The sequence below is a fragment of the Heterodontus francisci genome, chromosome 5 (genome assembly GCF_036365525.1).
Source record: "Heterodontus francisci isolate sHetFra1 chromosome 5, sHetFra1.hap1, whole genome shotgun sequence".
Lineage (NCBI taxonomy): Eukaryota > Metazoa > Chordata > Chondrichthyes > Heterodontiformes > Heterodontidae > Heterodontus > Heterodontus francisci.
The window spans coordinates 53,222,886-53,244,593 of NC_090375.1; the positions used below are offsets into that span (position 1 = coordinate 53,222,886).

Consider the following 21,708-nt stretch of genomic DNA (forward strand, 5'->3'; position numbering starts at 1 on the left):
TAACTTTTCCCTGTTCTGATGAAAGGTCTGAAACCTGAAATATTAACTCTGTTTCTCTCTCCACAGATACTGCTAAGTATTTCCAGCATTTTCTGTTTTTATTTATAAGGTGGAAGTAGGTGGTCTTCAAAGAATGTCACTGAAACTTTCTGGCAGAGGTTAAGATAACTCACCCACTAGCAGCACATTTTGGTAACGTGCCCGGGATTGTCTAATATGCACTTAACCACCGACATATAATGGGAAAGCTTATATTGCTAGGTTTGAACAGACAACTAGATGGCAACTCAAATATTCCCAATGCTCTCCTGATTGGCCTCTCAATTTCCACCTTCCATAAACATGAGCTCATACAAAACTCTGCTGTCCATATCCCAACTCACAACAATTACTCTTCACCCATTGCTCCTGTGCTCACTGACCTACATTAGCTCCTGGTCCAACACTACCTCAAATTTAAAATTTTCATCCTCATGTTCAAATTCCTCCATAGCCTCAGCCTTCCTATCTCTGCAATCAACCCTACAACCTTCCGAGAATTCTATGTTCCTCCACATCTGGCCTCTTATGTACCTCTAATTTCCTTCGCCCCACCATTGACTGATGTGCCTTCAACTGTCTAGGCCCCAGGTTCTGTAATTCCCTCCCTAAACCTTTACACCTCCCTTTCTCCCTGTAAGACGCTCCTTAAAACCTACCTCTTTGATCAAGCTTTTGGGTGCCAATTTATGTCTGATTACGCTTCTTGGGACATTTTACTTCGTTAAAGACACTATCTAAATGCAAATGTTGCAGTCAACTTTCGCTGTTACAAGGAGAAGCCCTAAGAGGTGACATTTTCATGTGTGAACTTAGGCAGGGAATGTCAGCAGGTTATTTATGATGGCCATCACAGCTGAATTTGTTCTGTTTAGATTTAGATATACAGCACTGAAACAGGCCCTTCGGCCCACCGAGTCTGTGCCGACCATTAAGCACCCATTTATACTAATCCCATATTCCTACCACATCCTCACCTGTCCCTATATTCCCCTACCACCTACCTATACTAGGGACAATTTATAATGGCCAATTTACCTATCAACCTGCAAGTCTTTTGACTGTGGGAGGAAACCAGAGCACCCGGAGGAAACCCACGCAGACACAGGGAGAACTTGCAAACTCCACACAGGCAGTACCCAGAATTGAATCCAGGTCGCTGGAGCTGTGAGGCTGCGGTGCTAACCACTGCGCCACTGTGCCGCCCTAATAGAGGTTTTCAAGATGGTGAAGTTTTGATCGAGAAAAACGAATCCCTCTGGCAAGTGGTTCAATAACAAAAGGTCATGGATTCTAAATCATTGTCAAAAGATCTAGACAGGAGAAGAGGAGAATTTTTTTACTCGGAGTTGTCAGGAAAAGGTATTGGAAGGGAGTTGGACAAATACTTGAGGATGAGAAAATTGCAGAGTTACAGATAAAAAATAGGAATGTATAACCAAGCATGACTGCTATATCAAAAGAGCCAGAACAGTAAGACAGGCCAAATAGCCTCCTTCTGTGCTGTAAGTTTCTATGATTCTACATAAGAGCAGGACAACAGTATGGGGGTTGTTGGGTGCAAGAAGGAACTTGAGCAGATAGTTCTAATCCTTATGGTGAAAATAAAAATCCAAGAGTTCCTCTAACTTGCCACAGCTGGGGGTGGTGGGTGCGCGAGGCAGGGAGATAAAAGGAACGGAGGAATGAGAAGATCTGTCATCAAAAGGAGGAGTCTGGGATGTCAACACTGATGTATGTATATCCATGTGCTCTAAACTGAACATAAAATATATTGAAGATAAAACTATTTTTTTAAAGGAATCTATTTTTGGAGCTAGGGAAGGGCCTTGCTCGTCATTCAGAATAATAGCAAATGCTAAATGATATTCCGAAGTGGAACACACCCTCAGTAAAAAGCTAGCCAGAGTCAACTGAAACAGATAACAAAGGAATGCTTTGATGTACAGAACAGAACACTGACAAGTGAAACGCCATGGTAAAGGCAGGAAAGGAGTCCTTTTAACTTTTGAAAACTGAGGAGAAGCTGAAAATCCAACTAAGAAACCCAAAGGTACTAGAATGGGATATAAACTTGATTATCAACATGAGCAAATTGACTTGCAGGGAATTCATTGACTTTCACCTTACAGCTCTGTTGATAGCCAGAATGATTACAGCATTCTTGTCAGGGCTCCAAAACAATCAAGAGTAAAAGTACACATGTTCAGTGCCTAGTGCTGCACCCATATGAAGCACAGCACTAAATATTCTCGAAAGGCTTGAATTAGTAGTGTCCCTTTCCCTCTGTGAGGTGCACACCATGTAGTCACTGAGATTACAGCAAACTGCCATGGCAGTGGTGTGAAATTTTTATGCTATATCCACTTTACCCAGCATTCAACTTAGAAATTTTTTGTTTATGAGATGTAGGCAGTACTGGCAAAGCCGCATTTACTGCCCTCCCTAATTAACCTGAGAAGACAGTGGTGGGATAGACAACATCGGAGAATATTAAATTAACCACATGGTGTGAGTTAGTGCCAAGAACTAACGAGGCATTTGCAACAATCCCGTGCTGTGCATATTTATTTTTCTGATGCTGGCCCACAAATTGACAGATTTATTGAATTCAACTTACTATGGTGGAAGTTTAACTTGTGATTGCTAGGCTGCCAGCCAATTATCAGAATCACAATATTACATGACATTACACCATATCATGCCAAGTCTGGGCTACACTTAAATTGTGTGTAAATAAAACATGAGGTGCTTTTGCCTTGTTGCCACTGGTTTTGAGACAGTGATGCTATAATCAGCTTCCCACTGCTACTCTCCCCATAGTTATATATCCACCCCCCCCCCCCCCGAGACCTCTTCACGAGCAAGTGGCAGGCAATAGATTAAATGAAAATGTGTCAGAATTCAAGAGCCCCAAAAGAAGGGTTTCCGCTGCCAATAATACAAGTGGATGCTGACCAGCAAGAAACGTCCAAAACTTGGGCAAAAATATCTGTTTTAAGTGAGGTCTTCCATATGGGGACAGAAGTAAAGATGGAGGAGTTTCGATAGGGAGTTCACAGAGTAGGGCTGAAGGCTCTGCAGCCAATATCAGAATAAAAGGATAAGAGGATACACAGGAGTCGAAGGGGTGAAAAGCAAAGGCTGGGTCATAAAGCTTGAAGAGACACAGCTAGAGTGGGCAAGGGTACGGAAAGCAATGATTTTGTATCACCAAGTGGCCTCCCTGCAGGCTCGTTGGCTGTTGTGGCGGGGGGGGGCGGGGGGAGCGGCCTCCTGCTTGGGTAACCTGTGGCCCACAACCACAACCCACTCACCCTCAGTAACCACCACCTCCCCTAACTGGCTCCGGTGAACCTACCCCACTTACCTGCACTACTTGACTCCAGTGCTGTTCCTTGTCCCATGCCTACTACAGTACCAGCAGTAGCCACCACTCCTGGTGGCATTGCTAAGACTGCTGAGCTGATGGCCCTCTGATTGGCTGGCAGCTCTTAGAGGCGCTGGCAGTTAACTGCCGGAGGGCCATGAAATGCAGCCGGGGCTCCCCCAAATGGCCAAGACAGGGTTCCCCTTGCCTCTCTGGCCCAGCGTCAGGACCCTCACTGCCTGCATAAAATCCAGCTCGATACTTCCAGCTGGAAATGATGATGAAGGAATACATGATCAGAAGTAGGCCATTCAGCCCCACAAGCCTGTTTCATCATTCAATTGGATTATGTCTTATCTATATCTCAACTTCATCTATCCATCTTGATTCCATAACCCTTAATACTCTTGCCTAACAAAAATCTATCAATCTCATTGTCACTTGTGACACATTGAACTGTTCATTTATCATTGGCTGCAGTTTTATAATGTAAAAGTGTCTTTGGCTGAAGTAGTCACTGGTCAGTCACTGGTCAAGGGGACAATTTGAGGTGGTGAACTGAGAGTATTATACATCAATACAGATTGCTTTGCTTGTGTCTTTTCCAACAACAAAATGGCCTTAGTTCACTGAATTAGCACAGTGACAACACTGGCAATGTTTGCTGACTTAAACTAAAGCTGTCCAGATCTTTCACACCAATCTTACCTGATTGCTTTTGCTGCCATCATATTTTAGTAACTTTCGGCACTTCCCCAAAGCAGCCAGATCTTTCATAATCGAATTCAGGGCTTCCTGTTCATCTGGGAAACAAAACCAAAAAAAAAGTCAAGTTGATGTGAAAGTTACTGACACATTTTTCTCTATTCAGCTGAATTAAGTAACACTTTCGAACTTAAATTGATTCAATTAAAACCAAGCAGCCTGTTCAACCTCAAATATTTTTTTCCTAAAATATAAGAATTATTTTAAGCACAGAGCATTAAACTGAGGCGCCCAAGTGGTCTCCATCAGAAAATAAGTTGGTAAAAGCAAGTGCCATGCAAGTTGCTTTCCTAGTATCTGGAGGGGTTGCTAAGCACTTAGCGAGTAATAAAGAACTTGCATTTATTTACCAACTTTCATGATCTCAAAATATCCCCAAAGCAGTTTACAGCCAATTAAAGTATGGTCACTGTTGTAATGTAGGGAAGCACAGAAGCCAGTTTATGCATAGCAAGGTTCTACAAACAGCAATGAGATAAATGAGCAGATAGTCTGTTTTAGTGATGTTGTTTGAGGGTTGAATATCAGCAAGGCTCCTGCTCTTCTTCATATAATGCAATGGGGTCTTTTAAAGCCACCTAAAACAGCAGACAGAATCCCAATTTAATGTCTCATTTCAAAGACAGCGGGTCCGATATTTATGGTTAGGAGGCCGAGGCAAAGCTGGGGTCGTGGAAGCCCTCCTGATCTTAATTCTGGGAGCTCATTTAACTAACCCTCTGAAGTCTCCAGCCTGTGAGCCGCCCAAATTAACAGCCTGACTAGTGGGTGGGAGTGCAAGCAAGTGGCAAGGTGCTGTAGCTGGGTCCAGTGGGAGAAGGACCAAGTGATTGTAAGGCAAGGGGTGAGGGTTTCACAGTCGCAGGGGAAGGGCGAGGGGATGTCAGATAATGATTGGGGGGGGGGGGAGGGGCCGGGTCAGATCGCACAAAGGGCGACCACAGGTGAAGGGGGGCCAATCACGGGTTGGGGGGGTGCGGGGGAGATTAAGGACGATTGCGGGGGCATCGGACAATCGCAGGACAGGGTTCAGACAATGGTGGGAGGCTGATCGCAGGGTAGGGGTGAGGCAAGGCACTAATTGAAGGCGGAGTGGGGGTGCTGGACAGAAGCCGCTCATGGCAGATGAATTACTTATAAGACCAAGGGGAGCAGTCCTGGTCCACAAGCAGTGCTGGGAAAGCACTTAACTGTTGGATCTGGAAGCCCCAGCCTCTTTTCAGCTGCCAGGTTCTACTGCAGTCCTAACAGTGTGGAAAATCTTCCACTACATAAACTCAGGTCAAGTTCATAGTTGGATGAGTTACTCACTCAACCAATTAATTTTCAAAAACAGAAAGTCCCTTTTACTTAGACCACAGATTAAGATTTATCTTTTCCTGTAGACTAAATGTTTTCTCCCCATTATTTATCAGAAGAAATTCAGAGAAAACAATACATAGAAAAGTAGGGAAGCAAAAACAAAAGCTAGCTTTGATGTAACACATCTGACATAATAAAGCATCTGAAAGCACCTCACAGGAGACAATAATTGACACTGGAACAATGAACCAGATATTATGGCAGGTGACAGAACGTAGTGAATGAAGTAGGATTTAAGAAGCGTCTAAAAGGAGCAGAAAGGTGAAGATGTGGAGGGGTTTAGGGACAGAATTCAGTGTTGAGGGCCTGGACAGCTGACATAGGGAAGCACAGGAGACTGGGGTTGAAAGAACTCAAAAGTTCTCGAGCAGTTGTAGGGCTTGATGGGATTACAGAGATAAAGGGCAGAGTGAGCCCACGGAGGAATTTGAACATGAGGATGAGTGTTTTTAAACTGGAAGCCAGTGAGCACAGGGATGATAGGTGAATGGAGCTTACGCTCAAGCAAAACTCTTCTGTCTAAGTTTATAGAGGATGAAAGATGGAAAGCTAGCCAAGAGAGCATTGGAAAGGCCAAATCTGGAGGTGACAAAGAATAGTTAATGTAGAGGATATGGGGTCAGAAATGAGCGGTTAAAAAAAACTGTTTATGATGGTGGTGTGCTAGAAAAAATAAAAATGAGAGTATGAAAAATAGGAGGCAGCAGTGGAAAGAAAACTCTATCATTGATTCCCATCAATTTTTAGCATTGGCAGCAGCCACAAATAAAACAGAATACACAGGATATGGGCAGTATCTGATTCCCTTCCAGTCGAACATTCCTTCTGCAATCAACATCACAGTTTGACTGGTCATTCATTGGGAGATATTGCTGTATGATAACTACAACTGGCTTCTGTATTTGCCTACTTGACAACTATTGCTGTGCTTCAAAGTCAATTCATGTGTTGTGAAGTGCTTTGGGATGTCCCGAGGACTTCATAAGATGCTGTATGAATTCAAGTTTTATTTTTCACAAGATAAAGGTTGTGCATTTTAGATCTAGTAATGTGTAATGAAGTAGGATTAATAAGAGATATCGTAGTTAAGGATCCTCTAGGGGGCAGTGATCACAACATGGTAGAATTTCAAATTCAGTTTGAGGGTGAGCAACTCGGGTCTCAAACCAGTGTCAAGGGAAATTACAGAGGTATGAAGAAAGAAACAAAAACAAAAAATGCTGGAAATACTCAGCAGGTCTGGCAGCATCTGTGGAGAGAGAAGCAGAGTTAACGTTTCAGGTCAGTGACCCTTCTTCAGGGAGAGAGTTGTCTAAAGCGGGCTGGGAAAATAGACTAAGGGGAAGGTCAGTGGATGAGCAGTGGCAGACATTTAAGCAGATATTTCATAAGGCTGAGAAAACATTTATCCCGTTCAAAAAGGACTCGATAAGAAGGATGAACCAGCTGTGGTTAACAAAGGGGGTCAAGGAGGGTATCCAATCAAAAACTAAGACATACAAAGTGGCGAAAACTAGTGGTACGTCAGAGGATTGGGAATTTTTTAGGAACCAGCAGCGGATGACTAAAAAGCTAATAAAGAGGGAGAAAACTGATTATAAAAGTAAATTGGCAAGCAATATAGAAACAAACAGCAAGAGCTTCTACAGGTATATAAAAAAAGTAGCTAAAGTGAGCGTGGGACCCTTGGAGGGTGCAGCTGGAGAACTGATAACAGAGAACAGAGAAATGGCAGATAATTTAAACCAATATTTTGCATCAGTGGAGGACACTATAAACATCCCACAGATATCAGATAAGCAAGGAGCTAATGGGAAAAGATCTTGTAACAGTCTCGATCACTAGGGACAAAATATTTGACAAACTAATGGAACTAAAGGCAGACAAGTCGCCAGCACCTGGTGGCCTACATCCAACAGTTTTAAAGGAAATGGCTGCAGAGGTAGTGGAGGCATTGGCTGAAATTTTCCAGAACTCACTGGATTCCGGGAGGGTCCCAGCGGATTGGAAAACTGCTAATGTGACGCCCCTGTTCAAGAAGGGAGGGAGAAAAATAGTAGGAAACTATAGGCCAGTCAGCCTAACATCGGTCATTGGGAAAATGCTAGAGTCCAGTATTAAGGAAGAAATGGCAGGACATTTAGAAAAGCTTAAAGCAATCAAACAGAGTCAACATGGTTTTGTGACTTCAACATGTTTGACAAATTTGCTCGAGTTCTGTGAGGATATAGCAAGCAGAGTTGATAAAGGGGAACCAGTAGATGTAGTGTATTTAGATTTCCAGAAGGCATTTCATAAGGTCCCACATAAAAGATTATTGCACAAGATAGGAGCTCATGGTATTGGGGGTAATGTATTGGCATGGATCGAGGATTGGTTAACTCACAGAAGACAGAGAGTCGGGATTAATGGGTCTTTTTCAGGTTGGAAAGACGTAACTAGTGCAGTGCCACAAGGATCTAGGGCCTCAATTATTTACGATCTATATTAATGACTTGGAGGAGGGGGCAGAGTGTAATATATCCAAATTTGCTGACGATGCAAAAATAGGTGGGAGGGCATGTTGTGATGAGGACATAAGGAATCTGCAAGGGGATTAGATAGTTTTAGTGAGTGGGTAAAAACTTGGCAGATGGAGTGTAATGTAGGAAAGTGTGAGGTCATGCACTTTGGTAGGAAGAATCAAAGGGCAGACGATTATCTATAATAAAAGCAAAATACTGCGGATGCTGGAAATCTGAAATAAAAACAAGAAATGCTGGAACCACTCAGCAGGTCTGGCAGCATCTGTGGAAAGAGAAGCAGAGTTAATGTTTCGGGTCAGTGACCCTTCTTCGAACTGACAAATATTAGAAAAGTCACAGGTTATAAGCAAGTGAGGTGGGTGTGGGGCAAAAGGAAACAAAGGAGGTCTAGATTGGACCAGGCCACATAGCTGATCAAAAGGTCATGGAGCAAAGGCAAACAATATGTTAATGGTGTGTTGAAAGACGATTATCTAAATGGAGAGAGACTTCAAAAAAGTGCAGCACAAACGGATCTGGGTGTTCTTGAGCATGAAACACAAAAAATTGGCATGTTGGTGCAGCAAGTAATTAAGAAGGCAAATGGAATTTTGGCCCTTACTGCTAGGGGGTTGAAGTTCAAAAATAGCTAAGTCTTATTACAACTGTTGTTGGTGAGGCCGCACCTGGAGTACTGTGTACAGTTTTGGTCTCCATATTTAAGAAAGGATATACTGGCATTAGAGGCAGTTCAAAAGAGGTTCACTTGGCTGATTCCTAGGATGAAGGGGTTGACTTATCAAGAACAGATAAACAGATTAGGCTAAAGTGAGCGTGGGACCCTTGGAGGGTGCAACAGGTTAGGCCTATATTCATTAGAATTTAGAAGGATGAGGGGTGATCTTATTGAAATGCACAAGATTCTGAGGGGGCTTGACAGGGTAGATGTTGAGAAGGTGTTTGTTTCCACTAGTGGGGGAATCTCAAACTAGGGGACATAGTTACAGAATAAGGAGACACTCATTTAAAACTGAGATGCGAAGGAATTTCTTCTCTCAGAGGGTAGTGAATGTCAGGAATTCTCCACCCCAGAGAGTTGTGGAGGCTAGATCACTGAAAATATTTAAAGAGGAGGTAGATAGATTTTTGAAATATCGGGGAGTTGAGGGCTATGAGGAGCTAGCACGAAAGAGGAGTTGAGGCCTGGGGCAGATCAGCCATGATCTTATTGAATGGCAGGACAGTCTTGACGGGCCGAATGACCTAATCCTGCTCCTATTTCTTATGTTCTCTTCATTGAGTTTTGAGAAAACATCCTACCCAAAATGCAAATTAGATTAATTTCTTTCAGAGATTAATATTTTAGGATACTATATATGAGTAATTTGACATATGGGCCCAGATTTTGTGGTTGAGAATAAGGGTAAGACTAACAGTGCTTACCATTATAATGGAGTAAATCGGTCAGCAAGTTCTCACAAGCACACATGCTCAGTTAAAAGCAGAAATCAGTGTATTGCTGCCCAGCTCCTCCACAAGCTGCACGACACCAATACCTCGCCTATAGAATCAACATTGAAGCACTTACAACAGTGTGAAGCTGCTGTACATACACGTGCTAAACAGACAGAAAGATTTAGGATTTGTCCGTTCAAGTGTAAGTGAATGTTCAATCTCTCTCTTAAACTCATCTTTCTTTCCCTCTCTTTATTTTGATTTCTGTATATGACTTTATATTGAATTAAATATTCTAACTTACACTTCCTGGTTCAGACTCTGTGTGCCTCAATGAGGATTATTCAATCTGATTAGTTGAAGAGACATGCTTTTGCTTGCCCTGTTCACACAGGTCCCAGATCTCCCATAAAGGGCACTGCGCTGTATTGGACACCAGATGACTGTAAGTTGCAGCTTAAAAGCCCACAATAAAGTCTTCGGGGAGCTCTAAGCTTAATGAACGGTGAGTGCCGCTCATTTGCTGCTGACCACAAAAGCCAGACCATGGTCAATATAGCATGCTTGTGCGGAACAGGTGTCTTTAGACCTATGGTTCCCAAAGCTTTCCACCCACTGGCTGTCTTTCTTCACCTCATATCTGTTGTAGATTAATTGATACAGATTGATTGCCATGATCATCTTTAACTACATTATTACTGTATCATGCAAATACCAGGATGGTAGAGACCAAACCAAATGAACTTTGGTCCTTTACTTTTGGCAAATTCTATGTTCCTAAATCAAGAACCATCTTTCAAGTGGTGACTGATCCAGTTACCCAATCCCAGCAATTATTATTTCAAATTTTAGATTTCAATAATTGTGCTTTTTTAAAAAAAAAACTCCACATACAAGCTGGGGATTCTCTCCCTAAACTCATTTAGCTACCTCTCTCAATCACTTCAAAAGCTTCCTCGACCAAGACCTGCTTTAACTCTCCTCCACTTTGGGATGTTTCGCTAGGTTGAAGATGCTATCCAAAAGCAAGTTGTTGACCTGTACAAGTAGTTCATGCAGGTATAAACTTTACTTAATATAAAGGAAACACAATTTCCATTTCCCAAAAACAGCCCAGCTAATTCAATCAATTAAAGCTGCATACTGCAGACATTCTGTGCCACATAAAGCAGAGCCCACATAGTTAAAATACCATTACCTCACTCAGACTTGCACAGTAACTAGAAGTTATTCTTAGAATGTTGTTGTGATACCAGTTTCTGGGAACACTTCAGAAGGAAATAAAAAGGGGAATTGTTAATTTGCTTAAAAAAAGGGCAAATTGGTGTAAACATTATAGGACAAACCTCTTAAGTCAAGAATATTATATGCATTTCAACAAGAAGATTTTTTTTGAAGGTGGTCAAAAGATTGAATACATTTTTTATACGAACAGGAGTAGGCCATTCAGCCCTTCAAGCCTGCCCAGCCATTTGATTAAGTCATGACCAATCATTTTCCCACCTTTGCTCAATATGCTGTGATACCGTTACCCAATCAACATCTATCAATCCCATTCTTGAAAGGCTCATTTGACCCAGGATCCACAGCCTTTTTAGGAGAGAATTCCAGATTTTCATTACCCATCGTATGAAAAACTACTTCCTGATTTCCCTCCTAAATGGCTTGGCTCTAATTTAATATATTTCCTCCTTCTTGATTCCCAGACCAGTGGAAATAATTCCTCTGCATCTACGCTATTGAATCTTTTTAACATTTTAAACGCTAGGGCCCTAAAATTTGATAAGGCCCAAAAATGGGCATTGGGATCAAGATGAACCCACGCTTGTTACTTCCGGTGCGGCATGCAAATTTTGTGCTGCCTGCTCAATCAAATAGTTTCAGTAGCATGCTTGATAAAAGGGTGCAAAATCGGCAGAGGCTAGCACTGCTTAAAGCTAGCCTGAACTACTTAAAACCAGACTGCACCTCTTAATGGGGAGGTGCATTGTGGCTGGAGCAGGTGTTGGAACAGGTTGCAGAAAAGACTGAGCTAGAAAAGCACAATGATGGCACAACATTGCAAAAAGCGGCTCCAAGACATTTGGACGCTGCACCGGAGGCTTTAGTCAGAGGTGGTGCAGAGGAGCGGAGATGTCATCCATCCACAGAGGTCCAGGAGGCTCTCCAGACAAACTCAGAAAGCAGCAGGAGCAACAGCAGTGGTAGTCAATGTCAGTGTGGCCCCATGGACCTGCATGCAGTGCCACAAGTTGTTCAATGATAAGTGGTCAGGATCAGTAAATGCATTTTCAAATGCATTATTGCACCAATTGCCCATCTAGCCTCACACACTGCTCCATTCACCACACCACCGCCACTCACATACCAACAATCCCCATCAACCAAGAGTCACAGCCCAACACCTCACCCTCTCACACTTTGCACTGTTGCAAACCTCACACTGCAGTAAGATATTCAACCATGACAACCACATTACTCAAACACATTGCAGGACACGCAATGACACACTTCCCTCTCTCTTACAGGACAAGCTAGCATGTAACTTTAGGCAGCAGGAGCTTAATGGTGAAGGATAGGCACGCCTGCCTCTTCTTACACACATAGAGCAGACAGTGCCTGCCATCACTGGAACGGCAATGACTGAGGCTGTGGCCAGCAGCAGCACTGAAACAACTGAAGCTGAAGATATGCTCATACACAATTCTCCTTCTCACATTCCCCTCATCCCACAATCTCTTCTGGTATACAAGCTGTTGATAGAGTAAGAATGCACCCCCTGCTTTCCTGCTTCCCTGCCACACAGCCTTATCATTGTGCTTTTCTCCTCCGAAATACCCAAGAACTCCAACATAGCCAGGCAGTGGTGGAAAAGAAGGAGATGAAAGAGCAGGAAGACGCTGATGAGGCAAAAAAACAGCATCACTCACTCTCACACTCGCAGCCACCAGCTCCGATACCAATGCTGTGCATACTTTAGAAGGTAGCTTACAGGTGGGATCTGTGCATGGCGTGACACCGGGCATGTGTGGCCTGCAGCCAGAGCAAGGGAAAAGAGTAGCGGAAGTGCCAACACCCCAGGGAATGAGTTTGCACCTGAGTACTGCTACAGAGTACTCAGAAGAGCACAGTAGAAGGCTGATTGGTTTGCACAACAAAACGTTTTATACATTAGCAGGTCAGCCAGAAAGCCTGCGCGCAACATCAAGGAGAACGGAGGCATTTTGGCATCAACTTTGCACAGGGCTTTATACCGAGCTTGGAGACCAACCTTTCCAGTGTGGAAGTGGTGGTCAGCTCCAAGAAAACACTTGCAGACCCATGATGCAGCATCCGATGGCCGATGTCTCAGTTTCCATTGCAGCAGAAGTGGAAGTCGTGCCTGCTGCAGTGGAAGATCAGTCTGAAGTCATGCAAGCTCATTGCTGCCACACAAGCTCAGACTGCTGCCATCGTAGCTGTGCATACACATGTGCAAAGGGGTTGGCAGGGAGTCATAGCAGTCCAACACATTGCTAGGATTGCTGGGCCTTCATCCAGTTGGAGTGGCTACGATCCAGGGGACCCTGGGGAACATGAACCTGCTGTCCTCTCTCAGGATGGCAGCATTCATCCTCCCACCACTGCCGCTTCATTGATGCCCTTACCAGTCAGCCAGCTGCAACTGCCACCGTCCATGCTGAGGTCCAAGTAGAAGAAACAGACCGTCTAGGGCCAGAGCTGGGCAAGATCATCCTACAAGGCCATCTGCAGTCTGCCCCACTGAAACTCAGCAGCTTTCTGCCAGCCATTGGGGTAGCACCACGTAGGAGTGGGAACAGTAGCATTGTGGTTATGTTTAGTTTAGTTTAGAGATACAGCACTGAAACAGGCCCTTCGGCCCACCGAGTCTGTGCCGACCATCAACCACCCATTTACACTAATCCTACACTAATTCCATATTCCTACCACATCCCCACCTGTCCCTATATTTCCCTACCACCTACCTATACTAGGGGCAATTTATAATGGCCAATTAACCTATCAACCTGCAAGTCTTTGGCATGTGGGAGGAAACCGGAGCACCCGGAGGAAACCCACGCAGACACAGGGAGAACTTGCAAACTTCACACAGGCAGTACCCAGAATTGAACCCGGGTCGCTGAAGCTGTGAGGCTGCGGTGCTAACCACTGCGCCACTGTGCTGCTGCACTAGTACTCCAGAGGTCTAGACTAATGCTGCAGAGATAAGAGCTCAAATACCACCACGTGAGCCGAAGAATTTAAATTCAATTAATTAAATAAATCTGGAACAAAATGCTCCTCTCAGTAATGGTGATCATGAAACTATCGGATTGCTTTAAAAACCCACCTAGCTCATTAATGTCCTTTAGGGAAGGAAATCTGCTGCCCATACCCAGTCTGGTCTATATACGATTCCAGCAATGTGGTTAACTGCCCTCTGCCACTGCTACAAAACTGCTACAAAAAGACTGAATAAGAATAAAATCAGACAGACCACCCGGTATCAATCCAGGCACTGGATATGACAAAAGCACACATTGCCCAGTTGACCCAGTAAAGTCCTTATCAGCAACATCTGGGGACTTCAGCCAAAATTGAGAGAGCTAGCTCACAGACTCATAAAGGAACAGCCTAATAGTAGTCATACTCACAGAATCATACCTTACAACCAATGTCCCAGGCTTCTTCATTAACAAGTCCCACCAGCAGGCCAGATCCACTAGAGTTGGCGGCGCAGTGATGTACAGTCAGGCAGAAGTGGCCCTGGATGTTCTCAACATTGACTCTGGGCCCAATGAAGTCTCATGGCATCAGATAAAACATGAGCAAGGAAACCTCCTGCTGATTACCACCTACGGGGCTCCTTTAACTGATGAATCTGTATCCCTCAATACTGAACACTACTTGGAAGAAGCACAGAGGGCAGCAAGGGCACAGAATGTACTCTGAATGGGAAATTTCAAAGTCCACCGCCAAGAGTCGCTTGGTAGCACCACACTACTGACCAAGCTGGCCGGGTCCTGAAGGACATATCTGCCAGACTGGGCCTGCGGCAGGTGATGAGAGAACTAACAAGAAAAAACCTCTTTGACTTCGACCTCACAAATCTACCTGTCACAGGAGCATCTGTCGATAACAATATTAATAGGACTGACCACTACACAGACCTGTAGAGATGAAGTCCCATCTTCACACTGACGACTCCCTCCATCGTATTGTGTGGCACTATCACAGTGCTAGATGGGATAGACTCAGAACACATCTAGCGACTCAAAACAGGGCATCATCAGCAGCAGAATTGTATTGAATGAAAACCTTATGGCCCGGCCCATCCCTTGCTCTACTATTACCATCAACCCTGGTTCAATGAGGAGTGCAAGTGAGCATGTCAGGAGCAACACCAGGCATACCTAAAAATGAACTGCCAACCTGATGAAGCTACAACACAGGACTACATGCATGCTGAACAGCACAAGCAGCATGCGATAGAGATAAGCGATCCCATAACCAACAGATAAGATCAAGGCTCTGCAGTCCTGCCACATCCAGCCGTGAATGGTGGCAGATAATTAAACAACTAACCAGAAAAGCAGGCTCCAAAAACATCTCTATGCTCAATGATGGAGGAGCCCAGCACATCGGTGCAAAAGACAAGGCTGAAGTATTTTCAACCATCTTCAGCCAGAAGTGCCGAATGGATGATCCATCTCGGCCTCCTCCTGAGGTCTCCACCGTCATAGATGCCAGTCTTCAGCCAATTTGATTCACTCCACGTGATAGCAAGAAACAGCTGAAGGCAGTGGAAACACCAAAAGCTATGGGCCCTGACAAGATCCCAGCTGTAGTACTGAACACGTGCTGCAGAACTAGCCGCGACCTTAGCCAAGCTGTTCCAGTTCAACTGCAACACAGCTATCTACCCAGCAATTTGGAAAAGTGCCCACTTAAGTCCTCTACACAGAAGGCAGGACAAATCCAATCTGGCCAATTACCACCCTATCAGTCTACTCTCAATCAACAGCAAAGTGATGAAATGTGTCATTGACAGTGCTATCAAGTGGCACTCACTCAGCAACAACCTGCTCACTGACGCTCAGATTGAGTTCCGCCAGACCACTCGGCTCATGACCTCATTACATCCTTGGTCCAAACATAGACAAAAGAGCTGAATTCATGAGGTTAGGTGATTGCCTTTGACATCAAGACAGGATTTGATTTAGTATGGCATCAAGGAACCCTAGAAAAACTGGAGTCAAAGGGAATCGGGGGAAAACTCTCCACTGGTTGGAGTCATACCTAGTACAAAGGAAGATGATTGTGGTTGTTGGAGGCCAATCATCTGAACCCCAGGACATCGCTGCAAGAGTTCCTCAGGGTAGTGTCCTAGGCCCATCAGTTGCTTCATCAATGATCTTCCCTCCAAATAAGGCCAGAAGTGAGAATGTTCGCTGAAGGTTGCTCAGTGTTCAGTACTATTCGTTTCTCCTCAGATACTGAAGCAGTCTGTGCCCGCATGCAGCAAGACCTGGACAACATTAAGGCTGGGGATGATAAGTGGCAAGTAACATTTGCACCACACAAGTGCCAGACAATGACCATCTCCAACAAGAGAGAATCTAACCATCTCCCCTTGACATTCAACGGCATTACCTTTGCTAAATCCCCGACTATCAACATCCTGGGGGTTGCCAGTTACCAGAGACTTAATTGGACCAGGCATGTAAATACAGTGACTACAAGAGCGGGTCAGAGGCTAGGAATTCTGTGGTGAGTAACTCACCTCCTGACTCCGCAAAGCCTAGCCACCATCTACAAGGCACAAGTCATGACTTTGATGGAATACTCTCCACTTGCCTGGATTAGTGCAGTCCCAACAACACTCAAAAGCTCAACACCATCAAGACAAAGCAGCTCATTTGATTGTCAACCCATTCACCGCCTTCAACATTCACTCCCTCCACCACCGGCGCACAGTGGCAGCAGTGTGTACCATCTACAAGATGCGCTTCAGAAACTCACCAAGGCTCCTTTGATAGCACCTGCCAAGCCCGCAAACTCTACCACCTGGAAGGACAAGGACAGTAGATGCATAGGAACACCACCACCTGCAAGTTCCCCTCCAAGTCACTCACCGTCCTGACTAGGAACTATATTGCTGTTCCTTCACTGTTGCTGGGTCAAGATCCTAGAACTTTCTCTCGAACAGTCCTGTGGACATACCTACACCCCAAGGACTTCAGAGGTTCAAGGCGGCGGTTCACTGCCACCTTCTTGAGGGCAATTAGGGATGGGCAATAAATGCTGTCCTTGCCAGCGGTGCTTATATCCAAGAATGAATTAATTTTAAAAAGTTGCTTTTGATGTATTTGTGCTAAGGCAAAGTTGGTGGAAGCACCATGGTGAGTTGCTGGAGAAGTTTGAATACAGTAAGGCATAAGTATGGAAGCAGCAGGTGCATGCTACTTGCTCTGCAACATGAGCAAGACCTGCAGTGAAGGAGGCAGAGAGAGGCACATCTGCAAGGAGGGAGGAAAAGGAGAGCTCTCCTTAGAACATTGCCCCAAGACGGTCTTCCAGATGATCAGTCCTACTTTGGGACGAGCCAGAAGCAGTGCCTCAGGAGGATTCTCTTCATGAAGGGGGTAGTGAGAGTTGTGTAACCTCCTTCACAAAGACTAGGAATCGCAAACCAGGATGAGGACAGTGCTCCCAGTCACTGTTATCACGTTCCTTTTTTTTCTCCTCGGGAAATATTGCGGTGCCTTTAAGGCTGTAAAAGATCAGTACTTCTTTAAGGCAGCAAGCTCCAGAGACTGTAAGCCAAAGTACATTCTGGTTGCCTGGCAACAACCATACAGAGAGGGAGAACAGAGATTCAAATGTATCCATTTTGACTTTGAAACTGGCTAGCAGAGACACAGGCAGTTTTAGGACATGAAGGAAGAAAAAAGAGCTCTCTCTAAGTCAATTTGTGTAGTTTCACTCTCAAAATTCTAAAAAAGCTTCAAGCCAGATTTATTTCTTAAAGAAATAACAAATTATTGATCTACTGTGTTCATCACTGGAAAAAAAGTTTAATACTAGAACTGCTGAACTGAACTGCTGAATTCTGTTCTATGGACGGATCTTCGGATTCATCGGACCTTGGAAGACTGCAAGTGAACTTTGACTGTGTTGTATCAGAAGACCTTTCATCGGAAGCGTAATCTGCAAAGACTTTATTGTTTTTTCTATTTTTTCGGGCAGCTAATTAAAAACCAAACTACTGTTAGGTTGAGTATATGTCTGCGAATGTGGGAGTTATTTTTAAAAAAATAAATTTTAAGGTCTTGAGATATTAGTTTATCTTAGTAATGTTTAAGATTTTAGATTTTTTTTAATAAGCAGTTAATTTGTCGTTATCTGAAGATACCGGGTTTGGTTCGCCTCATTCAGGGGTTACTAGATTGTTTCAATTCGGCTGCTGCTTTCTTCAATTTGGAAAGCTTAAAAATATATAATACGACCTGTAGAGCGACGGGGCTGAATTGACAGTGCATTGCTCTCACCGCAATCAGAATCATATATTTTGATTGGGGGCTTTGTCCTGAGCGGTCATAAAACTGTGAAGATCACTGTTGTCCTTCACAACTGGTTCCTTCCAGGTGGCAGCAGGTGACATTAGCAACCTGTCACAATTCACTGTCCACAGAATTATCAGGGAGGTGACAGGGGCGCACTACTGGAGTAGAGGGGACTTCATCCTCTTCTCCTTGAGGAGGGAAGACCCAGATGAAAGGGCACGTGAGTTTGCCAGGATAGCAGGCTTTGCAACGGTGCAGGGCACCATGAACTGCACACACATTGCTCTGCGGACCCCATGTCAATAGGGAGCGATACCACAACCGCAAGGGCTACCATTAAGTCAATATGCAAGAAATTCATCTTGGTGAATGCCTGCAAACCTGGCAGCATCTACAATACTTTTATTCAGCAACAGTCAGCCATTCCACCATCTTCAGGTCTCCAAGACAGATAACAGGATAGCTGCTCAGGGACAAAGATACTCCCTCCACATGTGGCTCATCAGCCCCTTCTGCCATCCTACCATGTGAGGTCAGAAGGCCTTCAACAAGAGCGATGAAGCCACTCACAACACTGTGGTGAAAGCCTACATGATCCTAAAGCAGAGATTTTGCTACTTAGATCTCTCGGGGGAACCTATAAAGTACACCCCGAGAGGATCGCTATGTTTGGTGGTATCCTGCATCCTTCACAACCTCGCAATTATGAGAGCCCAGCCACCACCATCAGGATGATGATGATGGAGAAGGAGGAGGAGGAGGAAGAGGAAAAGCAGATCACGTATACCACATGCAACTGAATGGACCGCATATCAAAGCTTCATTTCAGTTAAAAGGAACTTTGCCATCCCTAACATGGACCCACCATTCCCTTATGGTACACCCATTTCAGACAGCCTATCACAAAGTCCCCTAGGCATACATCACTTAAAGGCCAAAAACCTTTACAAAACTTTATCCAGCAGTACATCAATAATACAAACAAAAACAGAACTAATCACCTTTGTACATCCCCCTTAGAGCCTGCCTTGCAGATGCCTATGCCTGGCCTGGTGCTCCATTTATTTTCTTTGTTCCTGGGATATGGGCGTTGCTCTATCGCTGAACATGGTGATGGAAGAGCCTGGGACATTGGCTGTAAGATATGATTTGGTGTGTATGACTATGACAGACTGTTGCTTGACTAGACTGTGGGGCATCTCTCCCAACTTTGGCACGAGTCCTCGGATGTTAATGAGGTGGACTTTGCAGAGTCGACTGGGCAGGTTCTTTTTATTTGGTCGAGGGATGTGGGTATCGCTGGCAATGCCAGCATTTACTGCCCATTCCTAATTGCCCTTGAAAAGGTGGTGAGCTGCCTTCTTGAACTGAAACAGTGCTTGGCGTGTAGGTACACCAACAGTGCTGTTTGGAAGGGAGTTCCAGGATTTTGATCCAGCGACAGTGAAGGAACAATTATATAGTTCCAAGTCAGGATTGTGTGTGGCCTGGAGATGAATTTGCAGGTAGTGGTGTCCCCATGCATCTGCTGCCTTTGTCCTTCTAGGTGGTAGAGATCGCAGATTTGGAAGGTGATGTCTATGCAACCTTGGTGCATTGCTGCAATGCATCTTGTAGATGGTACACACTTATGTGCTTTTGTCACTTCCAGTGCCTAGGTCGGCGCCAGGTGGTCTGTCCGGTTTTATTCCTATTTGACTTTTCCGTAGCAATTTGATACAACTGAGCAGCTTGCTAGGGCATTTCAGAGGGCAGTTAAGAGCCACCATATTGTTGTAGGTCTAGAGTCAATGTAAGCCAGATCGGGTAAGGACAGCAGATTTCCTTCCCTAAAGGACATCAGTGAACCAGATGGGTTTTTAAGACAATCAATGATCGCTTCATGGCATAATTACTACCTAGCGTTCAATTCCAGATTTTCTATTAATTAATTGAATTTAAATTTAACTAGCTGCTATGGTGAGATTTGAACCTGTGTCCCCAGGGGATTAACCTGGACCTCTGGATTACTGGTCCAGTGAAATTACCACTATGTCACTCTCTCCAATGTAGAAGATTTTCCATGACTGTCCCTGACCCCATCCCTTTGGGTGGTTGCTATCTTCCATTCTGCTCTTGATATAACAAAGACTTTGGCTTCCATTATTGGTCCTGCAGGATGTGTTCACATTCACTCTTGGATAAATAGATTACTGTGGAAAACATAGAAAATACTCTATGTGTCATAAGTTAATGAATTAAGCACTGAATGTGGTGCAGGGTTAACTCACGCCATAGTTGAATGAGCTGTCGACAATAACTTTGGCCAGGGGCTGGAGAATTCAGTGTGGCATAACTCCTCACCCTCAGGACAGGAGGGGGGGATAATTGGCGGGAGGAGGAGGAGTATTCATGTAATTCAAGAATCAATAATAAAATCTTCTAAATAAAGTATAATGTGATGTCATGAGTCTGAGATAGTGAATGCTTCAGGACAGTAACACCATGTATGGCATGATCTGGGCTGAGAAGAATTGCTTGCTGTGGTCAGGAAGTTAGCCTTGTGGAAATTAACTTGGGAAAGGTGAGGGTGAAGAGAGCAATTTTCTTTTCAATTCAAATTTGTCTCTCATCAGGGATGGTATTTAGTGCTTGAAACAGATGCAGTCATTGAAAATGCTACGATGCAATGTGGGGTGCTAACCTTGAAGATAAAATGTTTTCTATTCCTCTCTCCAGGAGGTGTGCTACATTTCTGAAACAAAAATTACAGTAAAAGAAAAAAGACAAAGCCACACTAGCAGTCTGTATTACACCATATCTCAAGATGCTTTGGTCAATGTTGCATTGGTTTTGGGATGGCACTACAATGACCCAACAGTCATCCATTGATATTTTCACCAACCAATGTTCTTCATTAGAAGCCAAGCAGATCTGGAAGTGAAGAACATATGAACTAGCAGCAGGAGTAGGCCATTCAGCCCCTCAAGCCTGTCCCACCATTCAATAAGATCAAGGCTGATCTGTCCCAGCCCTCAGCTCCTCTTTCGGACCTGCTCCACATAACCCTCGACTCCCCGAGATTTCAAAAATCTATCTACCACCTCCTTAAATACATTTAGCGACCTAGCCTCCACAACTCTCTGAGGTAGAGAATTCCACAGATTCACTACCCTCTGAGAGAAGAAATTCCTTCGCATCTCAGTTTTAAATGTGTGACCCCTTATTCTGGAACTATGTCTCCTAGTTCGAGATTCACTAACTAATGGAGACATCTTCTCAACATCTACCCTGTCAAGCCCCCTTAAAATCTTACATGTTTCAATTAATCACCTCTCATTCTTCTAAACTCCAATGAATAAAGGCCTAACCTGTTTAGCCGTTCTTGATAAGACAACCCCTTGAACATCATCTGCCAAGTTTTTGCCCACTCCCTTAACCTACCTATATCCCTTTGCAGATTCTTTGTGTCATCACAACATGCCTTCCCACCTACTTTTGTATCATCAGCAAATGTGGATACTCTACACTCTGTCCCTTCCTCCAAGTCATTAACATAGATAGTAAATAGTTGAGGCCCTAGGACCGATCCTTGCGGCACCCCACTAGTTACGGCTTTCCAACCTGAAAAAGACCCATTAATCCCGACTCTCTGTCTTCTGTGTGT

At 44.2% G+C, this 21,708-nt stretch overlaps 1 protein-coding gene across 6 annotated transcripts in view; it reads right to left on the reverse strand.

The window, feature by feature from the left end:
- map3k22 (mitogen-activated protein kinase kinase kinase 22) overlaps window positions 1-21,708 on the reverse strand; it is a 138,351-nt gene that overhangs the window by 73,137 nt on the left and 43,506 nt on the right. For 5 of the 6 annotated variants that reach the window (XM_068031424.1, XM_068031427.1, XM_068031422.1 and 2 more), the window contains one exon: window positions 4,118-4,212. In XM_068031424.1, coding sequence (XP_067887525.1) covers window positions 4,118-4,212 — 95 coding nt within the window. Of the gene's footprint in view, window positions 1-4,117; window positions 4,213-10,693; window positions 10,764-21,708 lie in introns of all 6 variants that reach the window. The other variant, XM_068031428.1, reaches the window with a different exon arrangement.